General features: G+C 46.7%; 1 protein-coding gene across 3 annotated transcripts in view; it reads right to left on the bottom strand.

Annotated features, from left to right (window-relative positions):
- The window catches only part of eif4g3b (eukaryotic translation initiation factor 4 gamma, 3b), a 90050-nt gene that overhangs the window by 34642 nt on the left and 30566 nt on the right, over window positions 1-24842 (bottom strand). For 2 of the 3 annotated variants that reach the window (XM_063208413.1, XM_063208411.1), the window contains exons 6-15: window positions 20131-20151; window positions 17579-17755; window positions 14861-14978; window positions 13951-14057; window positions 13273-13398; window positions 7762-8113; window positions 6045-7352; window positions 4463-4542; window positions 3134-3503; window positions 235-359 (exon numbers count right to left, since the gene is read on the bottom strand). In XM_063208413.1, coding sequence (XP_063064483.1) covers window positions 235-359; window positions 3134-3503; window positions 4463-4542; window positions 6045-7352; window positions 7762-8113; window positions 13273-13398; window positions 13951-14057; window positions 14861-14978; window positions 17579-17755; window positions 20131-20151 — 2784 coding nt within the window. Of the gene's footprint in view, window positions 1-234; window positions 360-3133; window positions 3504-4462; window positions 4543-6044; window positions 7353-7761; window positions 8114-13272; window positions 13408-13950; window positions 14058-14860; window positions 14979-17578; window positions 17756-20130; window positions 20152-24842 lie in introns of all 3 variants that reach the window. The other variant, XM_063208412.1, reaches the window with a different exon arrangement.

Here is a 24842-nt window from a genome sequence, read left to right on the forward strand (position 1 = left end):
GTGGGTATGTTACAGCTGAATGAACACATTCTAATGCAAGATGAGGGTCTTAGGGTTGTAAGTGCAACTTGCTTCATATTTTTATGTGCATCAGAGGCTGAGATATTTAGGGTTTTATAGCCAGACGGCAACTCTCCCAACAAGGGCTTAGGCATTCAGCAAGCGTTTTTTGCAGGTGCTTTAGGCATCAATGGGTTACATGAACGAGATGAATCAAAATGAGAGAGTCCCAACCTTGTCCAGGACCACGTCGGAGATGGGTGGCAGGCCGTCTGGCTTCTGCACACAGGCCGGCATGAACTGGAAGCCCAAGAGGAAGTCCCGGTCATATTGCTTCTTTTTGCCGTCTTCATCTGGCTCTGCCAATCAAACACGAAACAAAATATGGCAACATTTAGTTATAGCTAGACAAGACGAGACACTGACGAAGGCAGCAGCCGAAACGTTTGTCTGCTTTTCTGCTGCTATGTACAGTAGGAAATGTAAAAAATAGAAGGGAACTACAAACAGGAGAAGAACCGGAGTGCTATCCATCTTTTCACACTACGGTTTTTATTTTTTTTTAACGTGGAAGTCACGTCCATGTGTCCTCCGTGTAATTACATGGCCCATGGTGGAGGTTAAAAAAAATGAAGGAGACGTGCTAAATACTATTGCCTATTGATTCTAACCGTTTTTAACTGGGTGCTGAATCCCGAATGAACGAAAGAAGCGAAAGAAGGCACTCTACAGATTTTCTCTTTGTTTATTCACCCGAAAAAATCTGTACAGTGATGTCCTTCACTTCCTTCTTTCATTCATTTAAAGGGCAACTCCTGCCAATTTCAATGTACTGTTGTATTGCTCACGCTACCCTAGACTTGTCAGTACCAGGTGACGCCACATTTTTTGGCTCAGCCCTTTCTGAGATATGAGCTATTCTAATAGGGGCAACTTTTGTTTACATTTCAAAAAACATTTTTATTTATTCCCAAAAACATCCAAAAGGTTATGCAACATCAGCAGACAGCTAGCAAACAGTGATACCTTTTGGGAAAATATTTGGAGTAGGCCTATGCTATTTAAAAAAAAAATGTAAACAAAAGTTGCCCCCATTAGAATAGCTCATATCTCAGAAAGGGCTGGGCCGAAAACTGCGTCGTCACCGGGTACTGACAAGTCAAGGGTAGCGTGAGCAATATAACAGCACATTGAAATTGGCAGGAGCTGCCCTTTAAGTCCATCTCAAACATGTCAAGAGAGCAGGGTCTGTGCTGTACTATAGCACTGTTTAGAGAACAATTCTTTATTCGCAGGACATAACTGAGGTCACTGATGCTCTCAAAGAAATTCTCCTATGAATGAAAACCACGCAGCCTGAAATCTATTTGAGGGCAAAAAATAGTTTCCGTGTGTGGAAGGCCTTTTGAGAGAATGAGACAAGGAGAGAACAGAGCAAGCCTTTGTCTCACGTCCTGGTAAGAGACAAACGGGAACAAACTTAGTCAAGATGGAAAACCAATTACCAAAAAAAGGGGAAAAAAAATCCCCATAGTAAAAGACGATTTGGTGTTCAGATCTATAATCATCCCAGTACCCACTGGACTGCCAAACTGGTTTTGGTGCCACCAGGGCCGCTGACAGCTTTGGCTGGGCCCGGAACAAAGTCATCTGAAAGGGCCCCCCCACCCAATACAATAAAAGTAATGAGGACCCAAATGTCGGCCCCCTCTCTCCCTGGGCCGGGGACAACTGACCCTTTTTGTCACCCCCTGTCGGCCTCCCTGGGTGCCACAGCCTAGACCATCACACTTGCTGAAATAGACGACCCAAATTTTATCCAGACTGCACATCCGATCATGACCACACATAAAAGAGAAGTGGAAAAATAACTCTTTAGGGGAGAAAAAAAAAGGATTCAGTTTTGGTTTCCACCACAAAGCAGCAGAGTGAATGAAGTCAATGCAAAAAGAAAAGGGACAAGTCATCATGAGCGAGCCATACTCTTCAGGGAGAGTGGCACTTTTGTTGTGTGTCGACAAAGGCAAGCCCAGTGGTGGGTATTGGCTGTGACGCAGAGCAGCGCAAGAACTTGTTCAATATTCTGGACACCTTGCAGAGAGCTCCTGGACAACACACACACACACACGCACGCACGCACACACACACACACACACACACACACACACACACACACACACGCACACACACGCACACACACACGCACACACACGCACACACACACGCACACACACGCACGCACGCACGCACGCACGCACACGCACGCACACACATACGCACGCACGCACGCCAAACCTGTTAACTTTGAGCTCCCAAAATCCGGGAAAATTCCCATATTTTAAGCCAAAATCCGGGAAAATTTCTAAAGGCCAAATTTTGACAGTCAACAAGATGACAGAGACAGATCGGACGGTGCGTTCTACTCTGCTTTTCACAACAGCGTGCGTGCAAAGACAGATCCTGTCTAAAATCCCTCAGCACACGTTTTACAGCGTGGAGAAACAATGCAATGAAAACAAAACAATGAAATGAGCGCAATGAGTTTCTTCTTGTTGTTTTGTCGCAGTTGTCTGTTCGTGCAAAACTTGGTGCTGGTAGCCTACAGGTTGTGATTAGGTTAATCGCATGATTCGCTGTTACGAGGCTGTTTTATGCGTTGCATGAATTGACGGTTTCTGAGGAAAAGAGTGGGCGCACAAGCGCTACGGAGCTCGAAGTTGACAGCTCGTATTTTCAAAGAACTTCAATTCTTGGCATCTGGCATACCGTCTTCTGGCAGGTAGCTTGATAAGCAAGACTCTCTGCCTCTCTCTTCAAGAGGGGGTGTGGCTCGTCGGACAGGGCCGTAGGTAGCCTATAAATAGCCTACTGGACCAACGGTGTTTTTTGATAATGTGAAAAATCCAGGATATTTCCGGGAAAAATTGAAATCGGGAAGAAATCGGGAAATGAGTCAAAAATAGGGATTTTCCCGGGAAATTAGGGATGGTTGACAGGTAGGACGCACGCACGCACGCACATTGTGTGCGTATTGTGTGCATAGAAACACACACAACAATAGACATTCTCTTTTGGACAGGAAAGCAAGCTTTCGGTCACAAACACACACACACACACACACACTGGCACTCACGTGGTTGCGAGTCTGTACCGGCGTCCCTGGCCCCAGGCGTGAGGCCGCTGTCGCTGCTGTCCGTCTCTGAGGCGTGCTCCGCCCCGTTCCTCATAGGCTCCACCTCCTGCTCGCCATTCTCCTCCACAGCTGCAGGTGGCGTAGTAGTGGCTGACCTCACTGCTGCTGTCCCTGCTGCCGCCGAAGCTGACGATGCCACCACCGGGAATGACGATGATGCTGAGGATGATGCTGAGGATGATGATGAAGACGGCGGTGCTGTGGACTGCTTCTTGTCCTGGGCCTCAGCGTTTGCCTCCATGGGAGGCGGACTGGGACTGGCCCGTTTCTCCACAGTGGCCCCGGCACACACACCCTCTGCAACAGCCTCCTGGACACACACACACACGCACACGCACACGCACACGCACACACACACGCACACAGACGCACAAACGCAAGCAAGCACGAGCAGGCACGAGCAGGCACGAGCAGGCACGAGCAGGCACGAGCAGGCACGTATGTACCCACACACGCGCACGCACACACACACACACACACATCATATTTTTAGTATAGTGCAATTAAGTTTTTTTTAAGTGTCTTTATTCATGATAAGACAATCGAGAGTATGACGGGGAGGGAGTGGGAGATAGTGATAGGGAGTGGGAACCCGGGTCCCCATGAGCAATGCATGCAAGCAAGCCTCAGTGTGGCAAGCTAGTACTAGCGATAACTAACTTTACAAGGACAGCTTATGAATGAATGAAATGTTCATGGATTACAGTGTCACCATGTTTACAATGAAGAGACACTGAAGTCTTTCAAGACACGAGAACTCAAGGGAACTTTGATGAGAAAGATACAGTATTCTCCGCGCTCCTGCACTTCACAATCTGCTGCGTCATGCGAAAGGACTAGCAAGTGCAGAAAAAAAGAAAGCTACGGGGGCATCTTCAGATGCTGACACTTGCCCAATAAAACCGCAAAACGACCTTTTACATCTGAAGATGCTCTGCTGAACATCTTTTTTCAGAACTTAAAGGGACACTGTGTGAGAGTTTTAGTTGTTTATTTCCAGAATTCATGCTGCCCATTCACTAATGTTACCTTTTTCATGAATACTTACCACCACCATCAAATTCTAAGTATTCATTATGACTGGAAAAATTGCACTTTTCATACATGAAAAGGGGGATCTTCTCCATGGTCCGCCTTCTTGAATTTCCAAAAATAGCCATTTTTAGCTGCAAAAATGACTCCACTTGGACCATACTGTTTTAATAGTGTCCCTTTAAGGGAACAAACAGCACACAAACATGGAAGGGAAGGGAGCACTGATCATCTCACCTCTCTGTCCGCACTCAGGACAGGTCCCGCAGAAGGCTCCTCTTTTGGCTTCTTCCAGGTCTTTGGTGCACTAAGTGTAGCTGAACAGGCAAACAGGGGATTAATATTAATATATACACATGTGTAACACATGGACAACTTACAGTCAGAACAATGGAGGGTGTGCTTTACATTGCTGCTAGTGGTGTCAACAATAATCGATTCAGCAATGCATCACAATGCGGGGCAGCACAATTCAATAATCCATTCGGCAAGTACCATAATCGATGCATCATATTTTTTCAAGTTTCAATTACTTCTGTGGATATTTCCGAAGCAAATGAATGTTTAATTACATTTAAGCACTACAAAACTGCAAGACTGGTACAGAAAACAGCCAATACAATGTGGTTCAGTATCTGACTGCTTGTATTGCCAAATGATGAAAACTCTGTCTTGCTCTCAGTAGAAATGTAATGTAGGGATGCACCGATACCACTTTTTTGAAAACCGATACAAGTACGAGTACATTAATGTGTGTACTTGCCGATACCGAGTACCGATACCGATACCTTTTACCACCAAAATACAATGAAAATAAATGCATGGCCTTGTTTTTTTTCCACCTGTGATATTTTTATTGTCCATTTCCATGCAGATTTAAATGTTAGTAAATGTAAGAGGTGGCACTTTTTTCCATGCTGATTTCAAGTCCACAGAACATGACAAATTTTTGCATTGTTTTGAGTAATAGTAGTACTCATAGCTGGTATCGGCAAGTGCTTGACGAGTACGAGTACGAGTATAATGAGCAGTATCGGGAGCCGATACCGATACCAGTATCGGTATCGGTGCATCCCTAATGTAATGCATTTGCAATGCATCGCAGAATCGGATTGAATCGAATCAAATTGTTACCTTCAGAATCGTGATCGAATCGTGAGGGCAGAGCCAATGCACACCACTAATTGCTGCATTACTGAAAAATGAAAACAACGTGACGACGGTGCATGGGCAAGTCCAGTTAAGATGGGCAACTATGGGAAAAGATGCCAAACAGGTTCAAAACTCTTTTCAGTGTGCACACTGCACTCAGACATGCATACGAGAAGACCATGATGTCTATTTCAGAGTGCCATCTGAATGCTAGCCTGGGAGGAAATCCCATGCTGCTTTGCATCATTGATCCAATCGAAGAGCATGGATTCTCCCCTAAAAGCAGGCTGCTGAACGAGGGAGCCGATCAGAGCGGGGAGAGATGGGAAAGGCAATGACGCATACCACTAGCCGAATGGAAGCTGCAGTTTGTTTGAATAGATAGATACAACTGACACAATTGGCTAAATGATACATTTGTGACAAATAGAACGGTCATGGGTAAGCTTAATCGGAAACCACACCTTTCCTTCGAGAAATTGCAAAGGTAACCATACGTGTTAATCAGGCAACCAGAAGTACCACATAGAAGTACCGAAGAGCTCTCTCACTCACTCACTCACTCACTCACTCACTCACTCACTCACTCACTCACTCACTCACTCACTCACTCACTCACTCACTCACTCACTCACTCACTCACTCACTCACTCACTCACTCACTCACCTTGACTTGTATTTTTTCTGGACATCTGCTGCTGCTCCGTCACTGCTTTCTCCTCCTCCACAACCTCCGCTTCCCTACCAGCCTGTGGCGCCTCTGGCCCCTCTGTGGGCCTCGTGGCCTGGGCTTGAGCCTGAGCCGCCACCACTGCCTGGGGCACAGGCAAGCCTGGAGGGTGCTGTAAGCCTGGAGGAGGCAGAGATACTGGCCCTACAGTTATCGGACCAGAACCAGCACCAGCGCCAGCACCAACAACAGCAGCAGCAGTAATATTAGTAAGAGGTCCAGAGAGAGATCCAGATCCAGATCCAGAAACGGGTCCAGTAGCAGCAGAGGAGGTGGTGGAGGTGGAGGTGGAGGTGTTTGTAATGGAGGGGGTTGGGGAGGAGGAGGAGGAGGAGGCAGGAGCTGCAGGTCCAGCCGGCTCTGCAGCAGCACCGCCAGCAGCAGTGGCAGCAGCAGCCAGCAACTCGGGGCTCTGCCTGGCCTGGGCCACAGGGGAGGGGGAGGTGGAGGAGGAGGAGAGGGCCTCCCTCGGGCCCCTGGAGGAGTCAGCCAGCGGGGCCAGAGGAGTCAGGCCGGCGCCGACGCTTGGAGGCATCTGAGGAGCATCTGAAAGCAGTGGACTGGGGCTGGAGCTGTTGCAGAGGAGCGGGGAGACAGATGGAGACGGCAGACCAGCAGCGGTGATGACGGTGGCGGTGGTGTTGTTGGTGGAGGTGATCACAGGAGGAGCGTCAGCCTCAGCGGAGAGCCCGTTGACAGCTTTTGGGGCTGGGGACACAGCAGGGCTGATGCTGGGGGCCGGGGACTCGGCAGGGCTGGGGGAGGCCCTCAAAACAGGGGGCACCACTGCACTGGGCATGCTCGCACCCAGGGTCACTGCACTGGGTCGCGGCCCCCCCTCAGACCGCGCTACTGTGGCCGGTTCTGGGGGAGTTGGAGCTACAGGCTCTGGCTTAACCGCGACTGCGTGAGCTGGGGCACTTGCAGTGGTGGTGGTGGTGGTGGTGATGGAGGAGGAAGAGGAAGAGGAGGATGAAGGGGAGGTAGAGGGAGGTGCTGCTTCCGGGCTGCAGGCACGAAGCTCTGCCTTGTCGGACAAAGAAGAGGGTGGGGTTGAGGAGGAGGTGGACAACACAGATGTGGATAAGGAGGAAGCGGAGGAAGATGAGGAGGAGGAAGAGGAGGAGACTGTGGAGGGTTCGTGAGGGGGGACAGGGCCGCTTCGCTCTGAGGCGGGGGGGTCGGGCGGTCGCAGGCCAGGGGACGAAGACTTCAGCGCCACAGCCTCCAGTTTTGGCTTGTCATCTACGGGCCACGCGGGACCAGAAGAGCCACACGTATGGGGAGGGGGGGAGACAAGAACATAAGTAAATAAGAGTCACAAACGAGCACTTAAAACACAATAAAAAATGTTGTTACAGATCACGAATATTTTTCATGTAATAGATGTTTTTTTGAGTGTAATCACCTCAAAATGCAAAAACAAATCCTACTTTGCCTTGAATAATGGAGAGGAAACTAAAAATCAGACCAGCATAAGTGTGCTTGGCCAATGAAACTATGCATGCCGTGAAAGTATGTGTAATATGCATATGTGTGAGTGAGAGAGAAAAGGCTAGATGGCCGACTCGTCTCGTCTCATCTCGAGGTGTGAGAGGGAGGCTGTTGACACCGTGTGTGGATGGCTTGCGGAGAAAGATTCAAGAGGCCTGACCTGGTTTCAAGTCGACGGGGGGATGGGGGCTGTGGCTGTGCGCGGCGGAGGCGGCAGCAGCAGCGGGGCCGGTAGTGGCGGTGGTAGTGGACGTGGCGGCGGAGGACAACGCAGCGGAAGAGGAGGAGGACAAAGAGGACGTGTTGGAGGAAGCGGAGGAGGAGGCGTCCACGTTATACATGACCGGCCCGTGGTGGTGGTGCTGTTGGTGGTGGTGTTGGTGTTGGTGGTGGGGATGTTGTTGTTGTTGCTGTTGTTGTTGCTGCTGCTGTTGGTGGTGGTGTTGGTGGTGGTGGTGGTGGTGGTGAGGCTCTGCAGCCTGGTTGCTGCCGCTGCTGCTGCCACTCAGCTGCTGAGATTTGAGGTAGAAAATGTGAGGATAATGAGGGTGTGGACATAAAAACTAGCAAGACAAAAGCAGAAGACAAAACAAACAAACAAGCGCATAGACAGACAAAGACACAAACACACACATACAGACACACACACACAGAGACGAGACGGACAGGACACACATAGCCACAGACGGACGGACAGGGCAGAGCGGAGAGCAGCAGGGGTGGAGGTGAGGGGTGGAGGTGAGGGGTTGTTGTTTGGGTGATGGATACCAGTTGGAGCAGAGGGGTTGACAAAGAGCGCAGTTGCAGGAGGAAAGAGAGAAAGCAAGGGTTGGAGGCAGACAGAGCCAGAAAAAAGAAGATTGATAGGATTAAGAGGAAGGAGAAATGAGGAATAGAGGGGAAAAAACAGTGAAAGGCAGAAGTAATGAGAGAGAAATATTCAGAGAGAGAGAGAGAGAGAGAGCGAGAGAGAGAGAGAGAGAGAGAGAGAGAGAGAGAGAGAGAGAGAGAGAGAGAGAGAGAGAGAGAGAGAAGAGAAGAGAGAGAGAGAGAGAGACAGAAAAAATTCAGAGGTGTGAGAAGGAGGCAGAAAGCAATAAAGTAAGACGGACAGATCAGAAAGGCGGGTAGGGCGGAGGGGGGAAGAGAAGCCAACACAGGAAGGGGTGGAAAAAACACACAGAGGGGTCAAGAAGCAGCGGACAGACAATAGGTGGGGAGGAAGGTGTATTTGTGGAGGGGTGGTGGTGGTGGTGGTGAAGTGGTGTGGTGTGGTGTGGAGGGCGGGGGGAGGGAGGTTAGGCAGAATGGACAACAGAGATGGGAAAAGAGGAGAGAGACGGACACTGTTAACATCAAGGGAGAAGAGAGAAGACAAGGAGCAGAGAGTCACAACACAACAGTAGTGGGTGTTCCCTTCACAGAGCAAGCGAGCACGGGCGACCGGCGTGAGAACGGGGCCAGGCCTAGGTAGACGAGCCCAGAGACACGGAGCGAGAGCGAGCGCACTGGGACTGGGACTGACACAGGCTCGGCTCTCAGGCTAAAAAAGGACCCCGTTTTGAAGACCGGCTCTTTTGTGGAGGGAACACGTCAGGGAGTGTGGTAGGTAGGTGAGGGGTGGTTTAGAAGAGTAAAGAATGACACAAAACATTAAAGGGCCCTGGAAACATCCAGTAACAATCCTATCTCTTCCAGGCTCCCTATTCATTTCATTGAACCTTAATCCATCTCTGTCACTGCACTCACTCAACAGTGTGTGAGACACAGAATGAGGACACAGGCTTACGCAAGAGAACAAGAAGACAAACTACAATGTTGCATTGGGACTAGAATGTGGAGTATTATTTTGCACTGAATTGCAACAAATGTCCTCATCAAATGTTGGGCCGGGAAGTTCGACATTGTAGCAGTTTCTTGTAGCAAGTACACTAGCCTCCAAAAGAGTTGTCGCTTACCCATCTGTTTGGAATAACAGCTAATAACCTGACTTTCAATTAACCACTTGGCTTCAGAAGTCACTCATATGAAAGCTACAACCCTCTCGAATGAAAATGAATGTACAAAAATAAATTTCATGCACCAAAGAAAGATTGACCCTTTATTGAACACAGACAGGGCAGATTTTGACAAGACAAAAGTTTTGTCGCCTATCGAACATAATGTGAAAATGAGCAGATAAGTCACTTCAAAACACTTCAAATACGCAGATCGGGTGTCATACTTAATCACTGATAGAGGTGCTCCGATCACCATTTTTTGGCCCGATCACCGATACCGATCACCAAAAATCTTTATCTGCCGATTACCGATCATTGCCGATCACAAAAATGAATTCCTATTTTTTTAATAGCATATTAATTATCCTTATTGAATACCATTTCTGCCCATAAACCAATCAATCTTAATTTGCACATGTCTATTATTAGGCTATTATTATTATTATTATTATTATTATTATTATTATTATTATTATTATTATTATTATTATTATCTTTCAGACTAGTGTTGGTAATACAGTCTACAGTATTAATCAATGTATAAGTTATTGCATAGAATAACTAAACTATTTAAGATTGAATTGAAACTGAAACATTACATCAAATAGTCTTCCACATACGAGAAAAAAAACAACCTGTCGCTTTAAATGAGCAGCCTCGTGAGGAGAGCCCCTCCCCTCTCTGTCACCGTCCACAGTTGCAGTGCTCCACTACCGTTCTGAATGTCTCTCTCAAGTTTTAACCACATCTGTCGCCGTTTGGTGTTTCAGCGACTATCAAACTAATCGACTGACTGCCAATTACAACTTTGAAAACAATAGGCTTAATTGACATGTTTGTGCTGACAACGTGAAGTTGTCGCGTGCTGACCGAGGCAACTACACAGGTTATAACGTAAAATGGCTCACTGGCGAGTACTCAATCGCAAATTACATTGTCAGGTAAACGGCGCATGGATCGGAAAATCAGATCATTGTTGATGCAGATATGGTTATGAATGGTGGAAATGAAGGGGGGAATGGCGAAAAGTTATAGACAAGCAAAAGATGCCTTCTTTTGGTGCACTTGCAGCTGTGCAGAGCCAGCGCCTACAAGCAGCGCCAGGTGTAAAGGCAAATGGTTGCGTGAGGAATTTAATATCTCTCGATCGGTTTTTTGATCGGCATGTTTTTCCGATCACCGATCAGGCTATTTTTGGCCATTATCGGCCGGTCATGATCGGCAGCCGAGCAATCGGAGCACCTCTAATCACTGATTCACTCACACCTCTCCAGAAAATCAACTTTGGCCTTAGGTGTATGTTTAGGGTCATTGTAATCATGGAAAGCAACACAATGAAAATCAATGGAGTTCAATGAGAGATGGTGACATATTTGCTATTCGTAGAGCAATACATTTTTAACTTCATGATGTAATCAATGATAAAAGCCCTCACACACCAGCAGCATGCATGCATCTCCACATAAGAGCTGTATCCCTCCCATGTTTGACTTTAGGCACCATGTATTTTTTCCAAATTCTTCACCTTTAACACCAAAGAAGTCTCTCCCACTGTCCTGTCTCAAAAAAGCCAGCCAAGAGTATGTCAGGCCTAATTCTGACAAAAATGAAGGCTAATGGGACTCATACTCTGAAGTCAAGATCCCAAGATCAACCATTTTAGAACTGATAGCATCAAAACTATATGGTGTTGGAGATGAAGAATATGAAAAAACAGAAATGGTGCCCAAAGTGAAACATGGTACAGATACAGCTCTTATGAGGAGCTGCATGCATGCTGCAGGTGTTTGAGGGCTTTTATGAAGTTAAACATGTATTGCTCTACGACATGTATTGCTCTCTCATTGAACTCCATTGATTTTCATTGTGTTGCTTTCCATGATTACAATGACCCTAAACATACACCTAAGGCCAAAGTTGATTTTCTGGAGAGGTGAGAGTGATTCAGTGATTAAGTATGACACCCAATCTGTGTATTTGAAGTGTTTTGAAGTGACTTATCTGCTCATTTTCACATTATGTTCGATAGGCGACAAAACTTTTGTCTAGTGAAAATCTGCCCTATCTGTGTTCAATAAAGGATCAATCTTTCGTTGGTGCATGAAATTTATTTTTGTACATACATTTTCATTCGGGAGGGTTGTAGCTTTCATATGAGTGACTTCTGAAGCCAAGTGATTCATTGAAAGTCAGGTTATTAGCTGTTATTTCAAACAGATGGATAGGCGACAACTCTTTTGGAGGCGAGTGTAGTAGGGGTAATAATAACCACAAGATCGAATTTACTGGAAACTCTCATCCGTCACACAATGTGAGTGGGAACAGCCACAGACAGTATACAGGCCAGACCACTTGGGGTGTCCTGGCCGACGCACAGCAGATTTTTCTACAGTGTGGCCAGAGGCTCAAACAGAGCTAACGGCCAGGGAATATGAAAACTGCAATCTGCCAAAAGAGCCAATCAAGCTCATGTTGTGTTGCCAAATTCTACTGTGAAATTCCAACACATAATGTTATTCGTACAGCATTGCTGTGCTGCAACACTGTATCTCAACAACAGACACTCTGAACAGACACTCTGAAAATGTGAATTTAATGAGGCAGAGTGAGGACACTGCTTTAAAAATGTCCTAATTACTTTTTCTCAGATTTTATGAACCAATTAATTTGTACCCAAAACAAGAATGTGCATTATAACAAAAATACAGCTTTCAGAGGTTCATTCTAACAAGCTAAACACAAGTGTAAACTACTCAGTTATTGGATGTAGTGCTCACTGTGGTGCGCTCACAGTGCAGGAATGTAGAATCAAACCATCAGGCTGTGTTACTATAAGATATGGGTGTAAATAATAATCGAAATGTATCGATGCATCGATGTATTGGCCGGCCATTTAATCGAATCGCATCGTATTGTGGGGCATTCTTCGAAAATAATCGAATAACCGGCCCCTGTCTCATTCTCTAGCTCCATAACATAAAAGTGGAAAAGCGATTGGAAAAAATCGAATTGAATCGTATCGTGGGGAATCGAAAATAATCAAATCCCTGCTCTAAGAAATGAATACCGTACCGTCATGGAGGCTATGATTTACACCCCTACTGTAAGACTAAACATAAACCCAGGGTTTGCATAGTGCTGCATCCGAATGACTCATCATAGACGCCTCCTATAGAAGTAGCCCAGCCTGAGGGTTCACATACATCTACACATTGACAGAATCTCTACCATATAACAGTGCTTCCCAACATTATTTTCTTGTTTACCCGCTGTGAAACCCCCTTGAGTATCTCCTAACTCATACTCTATATACAGTATCTTCCTCTATCCCAATGTGACTATGCTCCATACATTTATTTTCCTTAGATGTGCCTGCATACCCCCTTGCAGTGTGCTAACATACATACCCCTAGCGCCTAGCGCCATTAATGCCCCTGGTTGGGAATCACTGCCATAGGGGATAGTTACAAGGCAGTTCTGCGTGACCAGAGATGATACTGAAGAGAGAGAAGAGAAAGAGGGAGAGAGGGGGAGAGTGAGAGAGAGAGAGTGAGAGAGAGAGAGAGAGAGAGAGAGAGAGAGAGAGAGAGAGAGAGAGAGAGAGAGAGAGAGAGAGAGAGAGAGAATGAGAGACAGAGACAGAGACAGAGACAGAGACGTTGGCCTCTTACCTGTGGAGGTGTGGGGGTGGAGGAAGGCCTGCCGACAGGTGGGGTGGGGTTGCGGCTCCCCACGACCCCGGACATGATCTCCTCCGTGATGTCCTTGCCTCCCTGGTTGGGGTCTCGGATACGGATCTTGGAGGACAATGACGTTGAGAGAGACAGAGCCAATCACTAAAGCACCTGGAGCCACGGCCGACACTTTTAGCTGCATACACGGACTAATTAATCTCAATTCAAATTTAACAAATTAATCTAACGCCTAATAGCCATAATTACACCCTAACATGGCACTTTCAATCTGCCAACCAATTACACAAGAGATCAATTCAACATCAATCATATACATATGACAACAATTAAACGTCAAATTTAAAAAAGAAACAAGTTGGGATTTTTTTTCAACTAACCTGAAAATCTATATGATGCAACATTCTGTCCCAATAATTTCAAAGGGGGAAAAAAATGGTAGAACTACCCCTTATGTTTTGGAATTTTGCTGGCAGAACCCTCAGTGAAATTCCTCCATATAGGTCTTCTGCTGAACACACACTGACTTACTGACTGGCTGGCTGGCTGGCAATGGTGTCATATGATACCGCTAATGCAGAAACCCAAGCCCCTATACTATCTGCAGTAATCCAGGCCACGCTGTGTGGACAGGTAGACAGCGGCTCAGGTACTCACTGGTTTCTTCTCCCTCTTGGCAGGTGGAGGTTGCTGTGGTGTAGGCACTATGATGGGCTGTGAGGGTGTGTAGACCGGCTGACCGGTGTAATATGGACTAGGACTCGCTGGAGAGAGAGAGAGAGAGAGAGAGAGAGAGAGAGAGAGAGAGAGAGAGAGAGAGAGAGAAATAGGGATCAGGATCAGGTTTCTGTGAAACGAACATACATAAAGGCACACCAAAAAGGGGACAGGGACAGAAGCTGTGTAGGAGCTAGTTAGCCAAAATACTGTCAGTGTCTTTAAATGATGTCTCTAAAATTGGACCAGTAACTGACATACATAACCACAAATTTGGAATTCTGACATTAAAACTATTTTGTATACAGTAGATATTAGGGAATTTAAAGAAATCACAACATGTTATAACTGCTTTGACTGCGTTTTTGTATCTTAAAACATTTCTTTGAACATAGCAATAATTCAACTGCTTTTACTAGCAAGAAAATTACTAAAATATTGAAAAGTGTTGTTTAGGAGAGGAGAGAATGGGAGGGGAGAGGAGAGGAGAGGAGGGGAGGGGAGAGGAGAGGAGGGAAGAGGAGAGGAGAGGAGGCAGAGCAGGAGAGAGGGAAAGACAGAGGAGAGGAGACGAAAGGAGAGAGGAGAGGAGAGGAGAGGAGAGGAGAGGAGTGGAGAGGAGTGGAGAGGAGAGGAGAGGAGAGGAGGGGAGAGAGGAGGGGAGGGGAGAGGATAAGAGAGGAGGGGAGAGAATGGGAGAGGAGAGGAGAGGAGAGGAGAGGAGAGGATAGGATAGGAGGGGAGGGAAGGGGAGGGGAGGGAAGGGGAGGGGAGAGGATAAGAGAGGAGGGGAGAGAATGGGAGAGAAGAGGAGAGGTAATGGAACAAGCGGCAGTGGTGCCAAGCTCACCATATGGCGTCGGGAACTCCCCTGGACTGGGCCCAGGGTAGACAGGGTAGGTACTGGGGCCCTGCGGCTGCACAGAGTACTGCTGCGGAGGAGCCACGTAGGGTCCGCCAGGCCGGTACTGTAGACACACACACACACACACACGCAGGTACACACACACACAGACAAACAGCATGCACACACACATACATACACAGACACGCGCATGCACGCATATACACATACGCACACACACGCACACACACACACGCACACAATTTAGTCAAAGTTCCTGAGCGACCAGAAAATTAGGTCTATTAGGTGGTACTCAAACTGATTGCATTACATCATCATCCAAAAAAGCTACATGCTGCCTCACATTTGCTGTCACCTTTTGCAGAAGCAGCTTTCAGTGGGTAGAAAAAAACAACCTACCGGCAAGACTACCAACCAACATACCGTTGTTGCATGACACACTTTTCAAAACTTCTGTTTCAATAAACAGCCCTATTTTTAGCTCAGCGTGTCACTAAACCATTTCCCTCCACAGCGAAATAGTTACCAGATGGGACGATACGATGCTACACACCAGACCATTGCCGAAGCCTGGTGCACAGCAAATGGTACACCGACTTACTAGTCACTAAGTTTGACCCATAAGTGTGTGTGTGTTTGGCTAGTAAGATTAACATCTACTATCCATTTGGGTTGGTGATGGGAAAATAATCATTTAGAGCCCTGGGGACTACTGTATCTGCATTTAGCACAACAAGAGCACACACACTTCCGTATATTTTGTCAAGTACATACTAGTACACATACACAAGCCCGCCCACCCACCGACCCATTCATCCATCCACCCACACACACACATAGCTTCCCAGAAGTGTTGTACGGTTGGTACAGTTAGGGAGTTGGTCTAGTTGGAATGAGGAGGTTAAAGGTTTAACCCATTGACACCTAAGGCACCTGCAAAAAAGGGTGCTGAATGCCTGAGCCCTTTTTAGGAAAAGCTGCCCCCAGACTATAAAAACCTAAATATCTCACCTTCTGAAGCACATCAAAATATGCACTAAGTTGCATTTAAACACTAAGATCCTCATCTGTCATTAGAATGTGTTCATTCATCTCAAACAAACAGAGATTTTTAGTAAAGTTGTCTCAAATCTCATGAGCCTGAATGTTGCGTAATGCTGCTCCAGGCGCTAGGGCCAATGTTGCGCAACGCAACATCAGGCATCAATGGGTTAAAGCCCACATAACCCATGGATGAAGTACCCTTAAAAGGTAGGTATTTAATATTTCATGCTGCTCATTCACAAATGTTCTCTTTTTTTCACGAATACATACCCCCAGCATTAACACATTGACTACCAAATCAGGGGAAAACCCGCTTTTGCTTCCCATGCGTTGGCTCACAAAACGGGAAAACCCATTTTTTTTGTTTGTTTGTTTGTAGCAGCAGAAACTAACGTTGGTGAGTGTACTTCGGCGCATCTACTATTTGCTATACTTGAATGACTGACATGCCCATCAGCATACACCAGTAACTAGCTCATCAGGTGATAATATTAGCTGTAAACAGAAGTGATCCAGGTGATTTTTCATGAAAATAGTTAACTTGGAAGCGACTGGTCTTCTCTTTGGGGCGTGAAAATATATTTAGATCCTCAATTTAAACTAGGAGAGTCAAAGAGCGCATCTGTGACAAAAAAGCCTTTTTCTCCGTTCGAATGGGGGGAAGCGCCATTTTTCGCTAAAATAGCTGCCGCTTAAAGCTGAATAACTTCGGAATGGAAGATGATAGAAACATGCCGTAAAAACTGTAGATAGCTGGGATTCTCCGCTTTCGAACAAGGCCTAACATGACAAAATATTCAGTGGCTGTTCAAAAACGACAAAAAATGATGAAACTGGCTGGGAGTCTAGGGCTATCAGTTCAAAAAAACGCCTGGTAGTCAATGTGTTAAATTCCAAATATTCGTTACAGTGTGATTGGGAAAATTACACTCTTCATACATGAAAAGGTGGATCTTCTCCATGTATGTCATATTGAATTTCCATCCTGAAAAACTTACTTCATCCAATTGTAAATATTAGTTAATTACTTCGCACATATTCATGAAAACATCACATTTGGGCCTAGGCAGCACAGTTTCAATGAGCAAAATAATTGCAATACCTACTCTGGCCACAATACTATATACTCCACCGTGAAGTCACCAATACCCTGTGCCTCAATAACTTTACTCGCTTTGGATAAAAGAGTCAGCTAGATGAAATGCAACTGTTATCTGACGAACTGGTGGAATGTAGCACTGGTGTGTCTGTGAGGAAGGGAAGGATAACCCCAACCATGCTAACGCACACGTGCACACACACACGCGCACACACACACGCACGCGCACACGCGCACACACGCGCACACACGCGCACACACGCGCACACACACACACACACGCGCACACACACACACACACGCGCGCACACACACACACACACACACACACACACACACACACACACACTCTCTCTCAGGCTTCCCATAGCAGGCTTGATTGCACAGACCTGTGGGATGTAGTACTGGTTTGTCTGTGGGAAGGGGAAAGATAACCCCCAACCCAAAGACAGACAGACAGACAGACAGACAGACAGACAGACAGACAGACAGACAGACAGACAGACAGACAGACAGACAGACAGACAGACAGACACACACACACACACACACACACACACCTGTGGGATGTAGTACTGGTGTGTCTGTGGGGAAGGGAAGGGCATGGTCATGGTCATCATGATGGGCTGGTTGGCGGGGTAGACGGCTGCCGTGGGGGTCTGGGATGCCGGCCGGATGGAGGGGTTGTTGCTTGGAATGGTGGGCCGCGTCGTTTGCATCTGGGTCCTCTGGAAAAACTGCAGGTCGAGAGAGAGAGAGAGAGAGAGAGAGAGAGAGAGAGAGAGAGAGAGAGAGAGAGAAAGAAAGAAAGAAAGAAAGAGAGAAAGAAAGAAAGAGAGAAAGAAAGAAAGAAAGAAAGAAAGAAAGAAAGAAAGAAAGAAAGAAAGAAAGAAAGAAAGAAAGAAAGAAAGAAAGAAAAAGACAGATGGAGAGATGGAGAGATGGAGAGAAAGAGATCAAGAGTCAGACACAGGTAAGTGGTTAATGCCAACACAGCACAGCTGCTCAACTGCAACATCAACAGAGCCAGCAGTTGCGCTGGGCCTGTATCTGATGCCTGATGCCGCTGTAGCACAGTGCTGTACGCTGTGCTAAGTGCTACGGGTCGCTACCTGCCCTAACACACCTGTTCACACCTCATCAACACTCTGATGAGCCCAAATAGCCCGGAGAGGCACGCAATTAGGGGCAGGGAGCTCAACGCTGCACTGTACCGTACTGTACTGCGCTGCGCTGTTGTCATATGATGATGATCTCAATTATCAGGCCTGCTAAAACACCAATCAACAGCTTGATTTGTTTTTCCAGCACTGACAGAACAAAACATAACCTCCATGTTACCCACTAGAAGGGACCTCAGCATTTCATTCCACTGCGGTGCGGTTGTTGAGTTGGCTTAGGAAGAGATGGGTTGGGCTGGGATAACAAGCATCATACCTGTGTGGGTGGCGAATGTTGGTCTAACTTATAGGAACAGGGGAATGAGTCATGTATATTGCGCAGAAACATAAACAGAAAACTCCTGTGACTCAGAATGTAAAGTAATAAAAAAGCAGCATATTTGACGTAAAAAATGCTATGTGTGTTATTTTTAGTTGTCTGCAGTCGAGTATTACACAACATGAGTGCTTGTACGACGTCAATACATCGGCAAAAGGTGGAACAGGGAAAAAACAAATCCAAGTGCCTCCCAGGTAGTCTGTCTATAGAATCCGGCAGCCAACTGAACTCTGATCCCTCTTGCTGTAGGTCAGGCAGGCGTTGCCGTGGTGATCTGCCACTGATAACAAGCCTAGGGAGGGAAGCCCTTTGGGAAAACTAGGTCGCCACAGTAATGACTAAACGAGCACGGGGAGGGAGGGCGTCCTGCCGTGTCATATCCAGGAGATTCCCGTCCTTTGTAACAGCGGCAGTAGCAGCGGCAGCAGGCGACTTTGAGAGGGAGGACAGTACCGGAATGTGTAGGGCCCGGGGGATATGTGACCTACAATGCGGGGAGGTCGCGCAAACACTTACAGACATTTATGTACACTCACACAGACGAACAAATGTGCATACACATACAGGCACACACACACGGACACACGCGCACACGCACACCTCCCCGCCTTCCATCATACAATTAATAGCTCCACTGTCTGCGCTGACAGGCAATGTTGACACTGAGAGGCCCTGCTGTGTACTCAAAATGCTCAGCCAACCACTTGTTGGCGTTGCAGTAGCGTCTCCCACAATTCAACACACAGCGGGTAGTACGGGCTAAGGGTCGCGCAAGCTTAGCATGCATCGGATAGGTCGTAACCGCAAAGGGCAAAGGTCAACTTCAGACCGTCAGAAGAGTCGTAAAGTGTTGTAAACTGTCACAGGGCCATGCAAGGCTAAGCAGCCCGAGACTCAAGGGAATTTGAAGTTCACTGACAACAACCGCCTGTCACTATTCAATGTAACTACTGCACTCGTGGTACAAATTGCTGTAAAGGTGACTGACATTAATTAGCAGGCGATTCCTTCATGTTTAAAAACATTTTCATATCGGATATGCACTTTTCATGCACATCCACTTTTCATGCACCAAGAATGACAAAAAAATGGCCTTGTGAAGACCATCTAAAGATCCAGTGTGGACAATTCTTCGAGTAGGTCATTTCCAGAATTTATGCGGCACCATTCACAAATGTCATACATTTTGGAAATACACCCTACTATCAGTTGATTACACCAGATCTTCACATAATAATCAATGAACAGATTATTAAAGACAGTAATAAATGGAGGGTAAATGAACGACTCCAACACCATCAGAACCGCAGAGGCGGAGGGGGAAAACGCTACATAGAAATAAATAAAAACACAGGAGCGGGTCTCCTGTTTAGTGGGAACAGGTACAGCATTCAGGGACAACATTCTCGTGTGTGTGTGTGTGTGTGTGTGTGTGTGTGTGTGTGTGTGTGTGTGTGTGTGTGTGTGTGTGTGTGTGCATGCATGTGTGTGCGTGCGTGCGTGCATGTGGGAGGGGGGGGGTTGGAGGGAGGTGCAGGAAGGGGGTAACGGAAATAAAGGAAATGAGAGCGTCATGCAATGCTTTTTTTTTCAGGAGGCTTTTCTACGTTACCTGAATGGGCCTGAATCCTCCCTTGAATCATGAAGCAGGGAAAGAGAGAAGAGCTAGTGGGACACTGTGCTAATTGGGTTGGCGGGACAAAGGAGACCAACACACAAGCGGACCTCACACACACACACACAGGCACCACACACACACGCAGGCACACACAGGCGTGCACACACACCGACGCGCACACCCACAGGCACGCACGCGCGCACACACACACACACACACACACACACACACACACACACACACACACACACACACACACACACACACACACACACACACGTACGAGTGTGAGACCCTATTCATCAGCGCTGTGCTTTCTGAAAGCGAGTGGAAGTCCGTGCTTTGAGATGGCTTTTCTCTCATTCTCTCTCTCTCTCTCTCTCTCTCTGTTTCTCTCTTTGTCTCTCCATCTCTCTCTCCGCTGGCTACACTGGGACCAGGGCCTACTGCCCAGGGCGATGTGGTGAGTGACATCATCTTTGCATGAACACACTCACTCACACGCACGGTCGCTCACACACGCACACACACACACACACAGACACACACACACACACACAGACACACACAGACACACACAGACACACACAAACACGCTCACACGCACACACGCACAACACACGCACACACAAACACGCTCACACAAACACGCTCACACAAACACGCTCACACGCACACACACACGCTCACACACACAGGAAGTATAGAGCTGAACTTGGCTCAACTCACCCTGCATCCCCCTCCCAGTCTCTCTCTCTCCCTCTCACGCACGCACGCTCGTACACACACGCAGCCTGACTGCTCACCAGCCCTACCATCCCACCCCCCTCCCTCACTGGTCCTTCCAGCAACAATGAGGCTGCATTCCTCCGTGCTGGCCTCTCCTCTCCTCTCTGCAGCACAGTGCTACACAGGCAGCTTTTCAGCCAGTGTGTTGGAGGAGACAGGAGCCCCCCAGGGGAACCTGCCTGCCAGATAGCTACAGTAGCCTACACTACAGTGCCTCCTGGACAGCCACCAGCCACACACTGGTGACTAGACAGGTTACAGCAACTAAGACTGTGTGTGTGTGTGTGCGTGTGTGTGCCAGGGGTGAAACGTACGTTTTTAACACCAGAAAGGAGGACTTCTTGTGCTTGGGGGTCGGGGATCCCTCCCCAAGAATCTTTTGTGTTTTAGATGCAATTTCCTGCATTCTAATCAATTTTAGGGTGAAGAATGGCTAATCCCATTGGGACAAAAAAAATTGCCTGGACATTCAGGCTATTTATAACTCGAATTGAGGTGAACGTTTTCACCCGTCAAAGTGACTGGTGGGCTGACAAATTGACCAGTCACAGCTGAAATGTACCCGTCGGGTGGACAGATACAAAGATCCAACCCTGGTGTGTGTGTGTGTGTGTGTGTGTGTGTGTGTGTGTGTGTGTGTGTGTGTGTGTGTGTGTGTGTGTGTGTGTGTGTGTGTGTGTGTGTGTGTGTGTGTGTGTGTGTGTGTGTGTGTGTGTGTGTGTGTGTGTGTGTGTGTGTGTGTGTGTGTGTGTGTGTGTGTGTGTGTGTGTGTGTGTGTGTGCGCGCGCGTGTGTGTGTGTGTGTGTGTTTTCGCACCCCCACCTCCATCCACCATAGTCAATTTCAAACTTCTGCGCTAACCCTGTTACATAAATCTTTGACAATAAAGTACACAAGACTTGACTTGACAGTTGACTTGACTTAGTCTAATAATGGACTTCTACCAATATTAGAAGACAAACTATTAACCTCTTAAGCTTCACACCCCCCGGTACCGGGTTTAGACCACACCTCCCACCAATATCATATTCATAATTCATCATTCATAAACCATAAGGTGTAATAAACATGTCAAACAATGCATATCATTGGAAAGCTTAGACCCTTTAGAGTTCGTTTATCACTGTATTAGGCAGATTTAAACAAACATAATATGTGCTTAATCATCAATTTATGTCACAATGTCATGTTTCAAAATTCATAATCCCAGCCCCTCCGTTTTCAGTGCATCCATACCTTCCTGCCATCAGTAAACATCGAAAACATGGATAATCCTTGCTTGGGTGGTGTCAAAATGTCCATAAGATTCCAAAGAATAAGAATATGGGTCCCTTTTTTGTAATACTCCAACCACACACGACACAATTCCACTCAAACAAAACATTTTTGCTTTGAAAGTTCCGGACTATGAAGTTTTTTTTTCACGGAAAACGGCTGCCTTCGCGCCCTTCCGCGTTTGAGCCGGCATTGGCGCCGTCCCACGTGATCCCTAGAGTCTGTGGAATCCAACAAGCCAACCCTGGTCTCGATAGGAGGTTCCTTGCTGAAATACAAGCCTTCGAAGCATGATAGGCATTTCGGTTTTTTTTCTACCACACTTGCTTTGATTGACTGTAGCTCCGTCAAATCAGAAGCTACGGATTTCCTTCGAGCACAGCCTTGAAGCCAATGAACACAGCTTTCCAACGAGCTATCGGAAGCCCGCCCCTTACTTTCACAACAGAAGCCACGCGTTTGAACCATTCATTCAGTTAGCTTGCGTCACGGAAGAAAGATCTAAAACTTCGACTGCATTTTCGGTAGCAGTCTTTTCGCTGAGTTAGCTTGTTTTTTTTTTAGCAACATGCCAAAAAGACAACAAAAAACGAAGCATGCTGAACCAGCAGCTGGATCTCCTTCCACATCATTTCCAGACGAGGACCAGGAAGTAGTTCTAAACACCCAAGGGAGCGAGGATTCAGACTCCGAGGCAGACGAGGAGAGGCGAGAGATACACAACTCGTGAGGTGAGGTGAGCATTATATCTATTTATTCCAGGGGTCTAGTAATGATACAATGCTATCACGTATCATATAAAACGCACGGTTTCCATGTTCCAATGTGAGCATTAGCAAGCTCATTGGGGGTGTATAGGATATAAGGAAATTCGTAATTGTGTTGTCCTGAAAGTGAGTTTGAGTTGTAGTCTGAGAGAAAAGGTGTGTGTGTGTGTGTGTGTGTGTGTGTGTGTGTGTGTGTGTGTGTGTGTGTGTGTGCCATTCATCTTACATGTAATTGCAACACTAGTAGTTTGATGCATGCTAGTGACGATAATATTGTGATATTACTATGTTACATCACACCTTGAGTGCTGTATTGTGTGTGTGTGTGTGTGCCAGACCTCTTACATATGTAATTGCAACACTAGTAGTGTGATACTAGTGACATTATGATAACATTATGATATTACTGTTACATCATACCATGAGTGCTGTATTGTGTGTGCGTGCGTGCGCCAGTCCCCTTGCATATGTAATTGTAACACTAGTAGTATGATACTAGTGACATTAGATAACATTATGATATTACTATGTTACATCATACCATGAGTGCTGTATTATAATGCAAGAGTACTTCTGCTGGTATAATCTATTGTGGGTGTGTGTGTGTGTGTGTGTGTGTGGGGGGGACGACAACTGTGAGGTAATGGGGATGGTAAAGTAACTTGCAGGGTGATGATGGGGGATGGGTAGTGCACACACACAAGGTGAGAAAGAAAGACAAGTGAGAGAGTGAAAGAGCCAGGGGGAGAGGATTTAGGTAGATGCAGTCAAGAAGAGTGCATGTTGTTTACCCTGTGTGCATTAGTTGTATTTCATTGTTTATCTCTTTCTCTGTTTTATAGTGATGAAGACTGGGAGCCTGAGGTCTCCAGGGGGAGAATAAGACGCCAGGAGGATAGAGGAGGTGATGAAGAGGAAGAGGACAGTACTTCAGCCTCTACAAGGACACCATCAAGGGGCAGAGCAACAGCCAGAGGGAGAGGCAGAGGAAGAACCAGGGGCCAAAGAGGAGGAAGAGGCAGGGGCCAAAGAGGAGGAAGAGGCAGAGGGCACGGCTCAGCGGTTGCTGAAGAGGAGGATGGGGCCTGGCTAGATGAGGATACTGAGGACATCCTGCCACCTCAGCCCACCTTTCGGCCTTCAAGAAAGCCTGGCCCACAACTCCTACAGGGGGCTGTGTACACGGCGCTACAGCTTTTCAGACTTTTTATGACAGATACTATGCTGCGCACTCTCCTCCAAAACACCAACAAATTTGGAGCAATGCACCACACCGTTAAATGGACGATAATTACACTGCCAGACCTTTTCCTCACTACATTTTGGCACTACTGTTCCTGCACTGCACTGTTTTATATAATATGGTTACATTCATATTCATGTTTGCACTGATAATGACATTTATGCCAAAATAAAATGTCAAATTTGCCTTATAGTACTTTGGTTTCCTTTTGTCTTTGGAAGTGTTTTCCTGTACAAAGTGTAAAAAAAGGCTATTTCCGTACAGTTATACTTCTGTAATACCCTTCTAAAGCCATTTCCAACCCAGCCAAGTCACTAAAAGACACCTCAAGGGGTAAGCTTTCATTTCTGACCAAGATCATGCTTCTATCTCAAAAGATTCTTGTGCAGCAACACTTTATTTGCAGGGTGCGTTTTGGCTATCCAAAAGGTACCTTTGGAGTCTCCAAATGGTATTTTTTGGAGACTTGGGAAAAACGCATGTGCATACCCACACATAATTGTCTTGGGAAAGGTCATACATAGCTGTAACAAGATCCCCTTTGACACACAGCTTCAGTGGACTTGGGAGTATGTCTCAAATGTGTTTCTAAGGTCAAATGTATCAGCTAAACTGATGAAATGTGGTACTAT

The sequence above is a fragment of the Engraulis encrasicolus genome, chromosome 10, assembly GCF_034702125.1.
Source record: "Engraulis encrasicolus isolate BLACKSEA-1 chromosome 10, IST_EnEncr_1.0, whole genome shotgun sequence".
In the NCBI taxonomy this organism is placed as follows: Eukaryota; Metazoa; Chordata; class Actinopteri; order Clupeiformes; family Engraulidae; genus Engraulis; species Engraulis encrasicolus.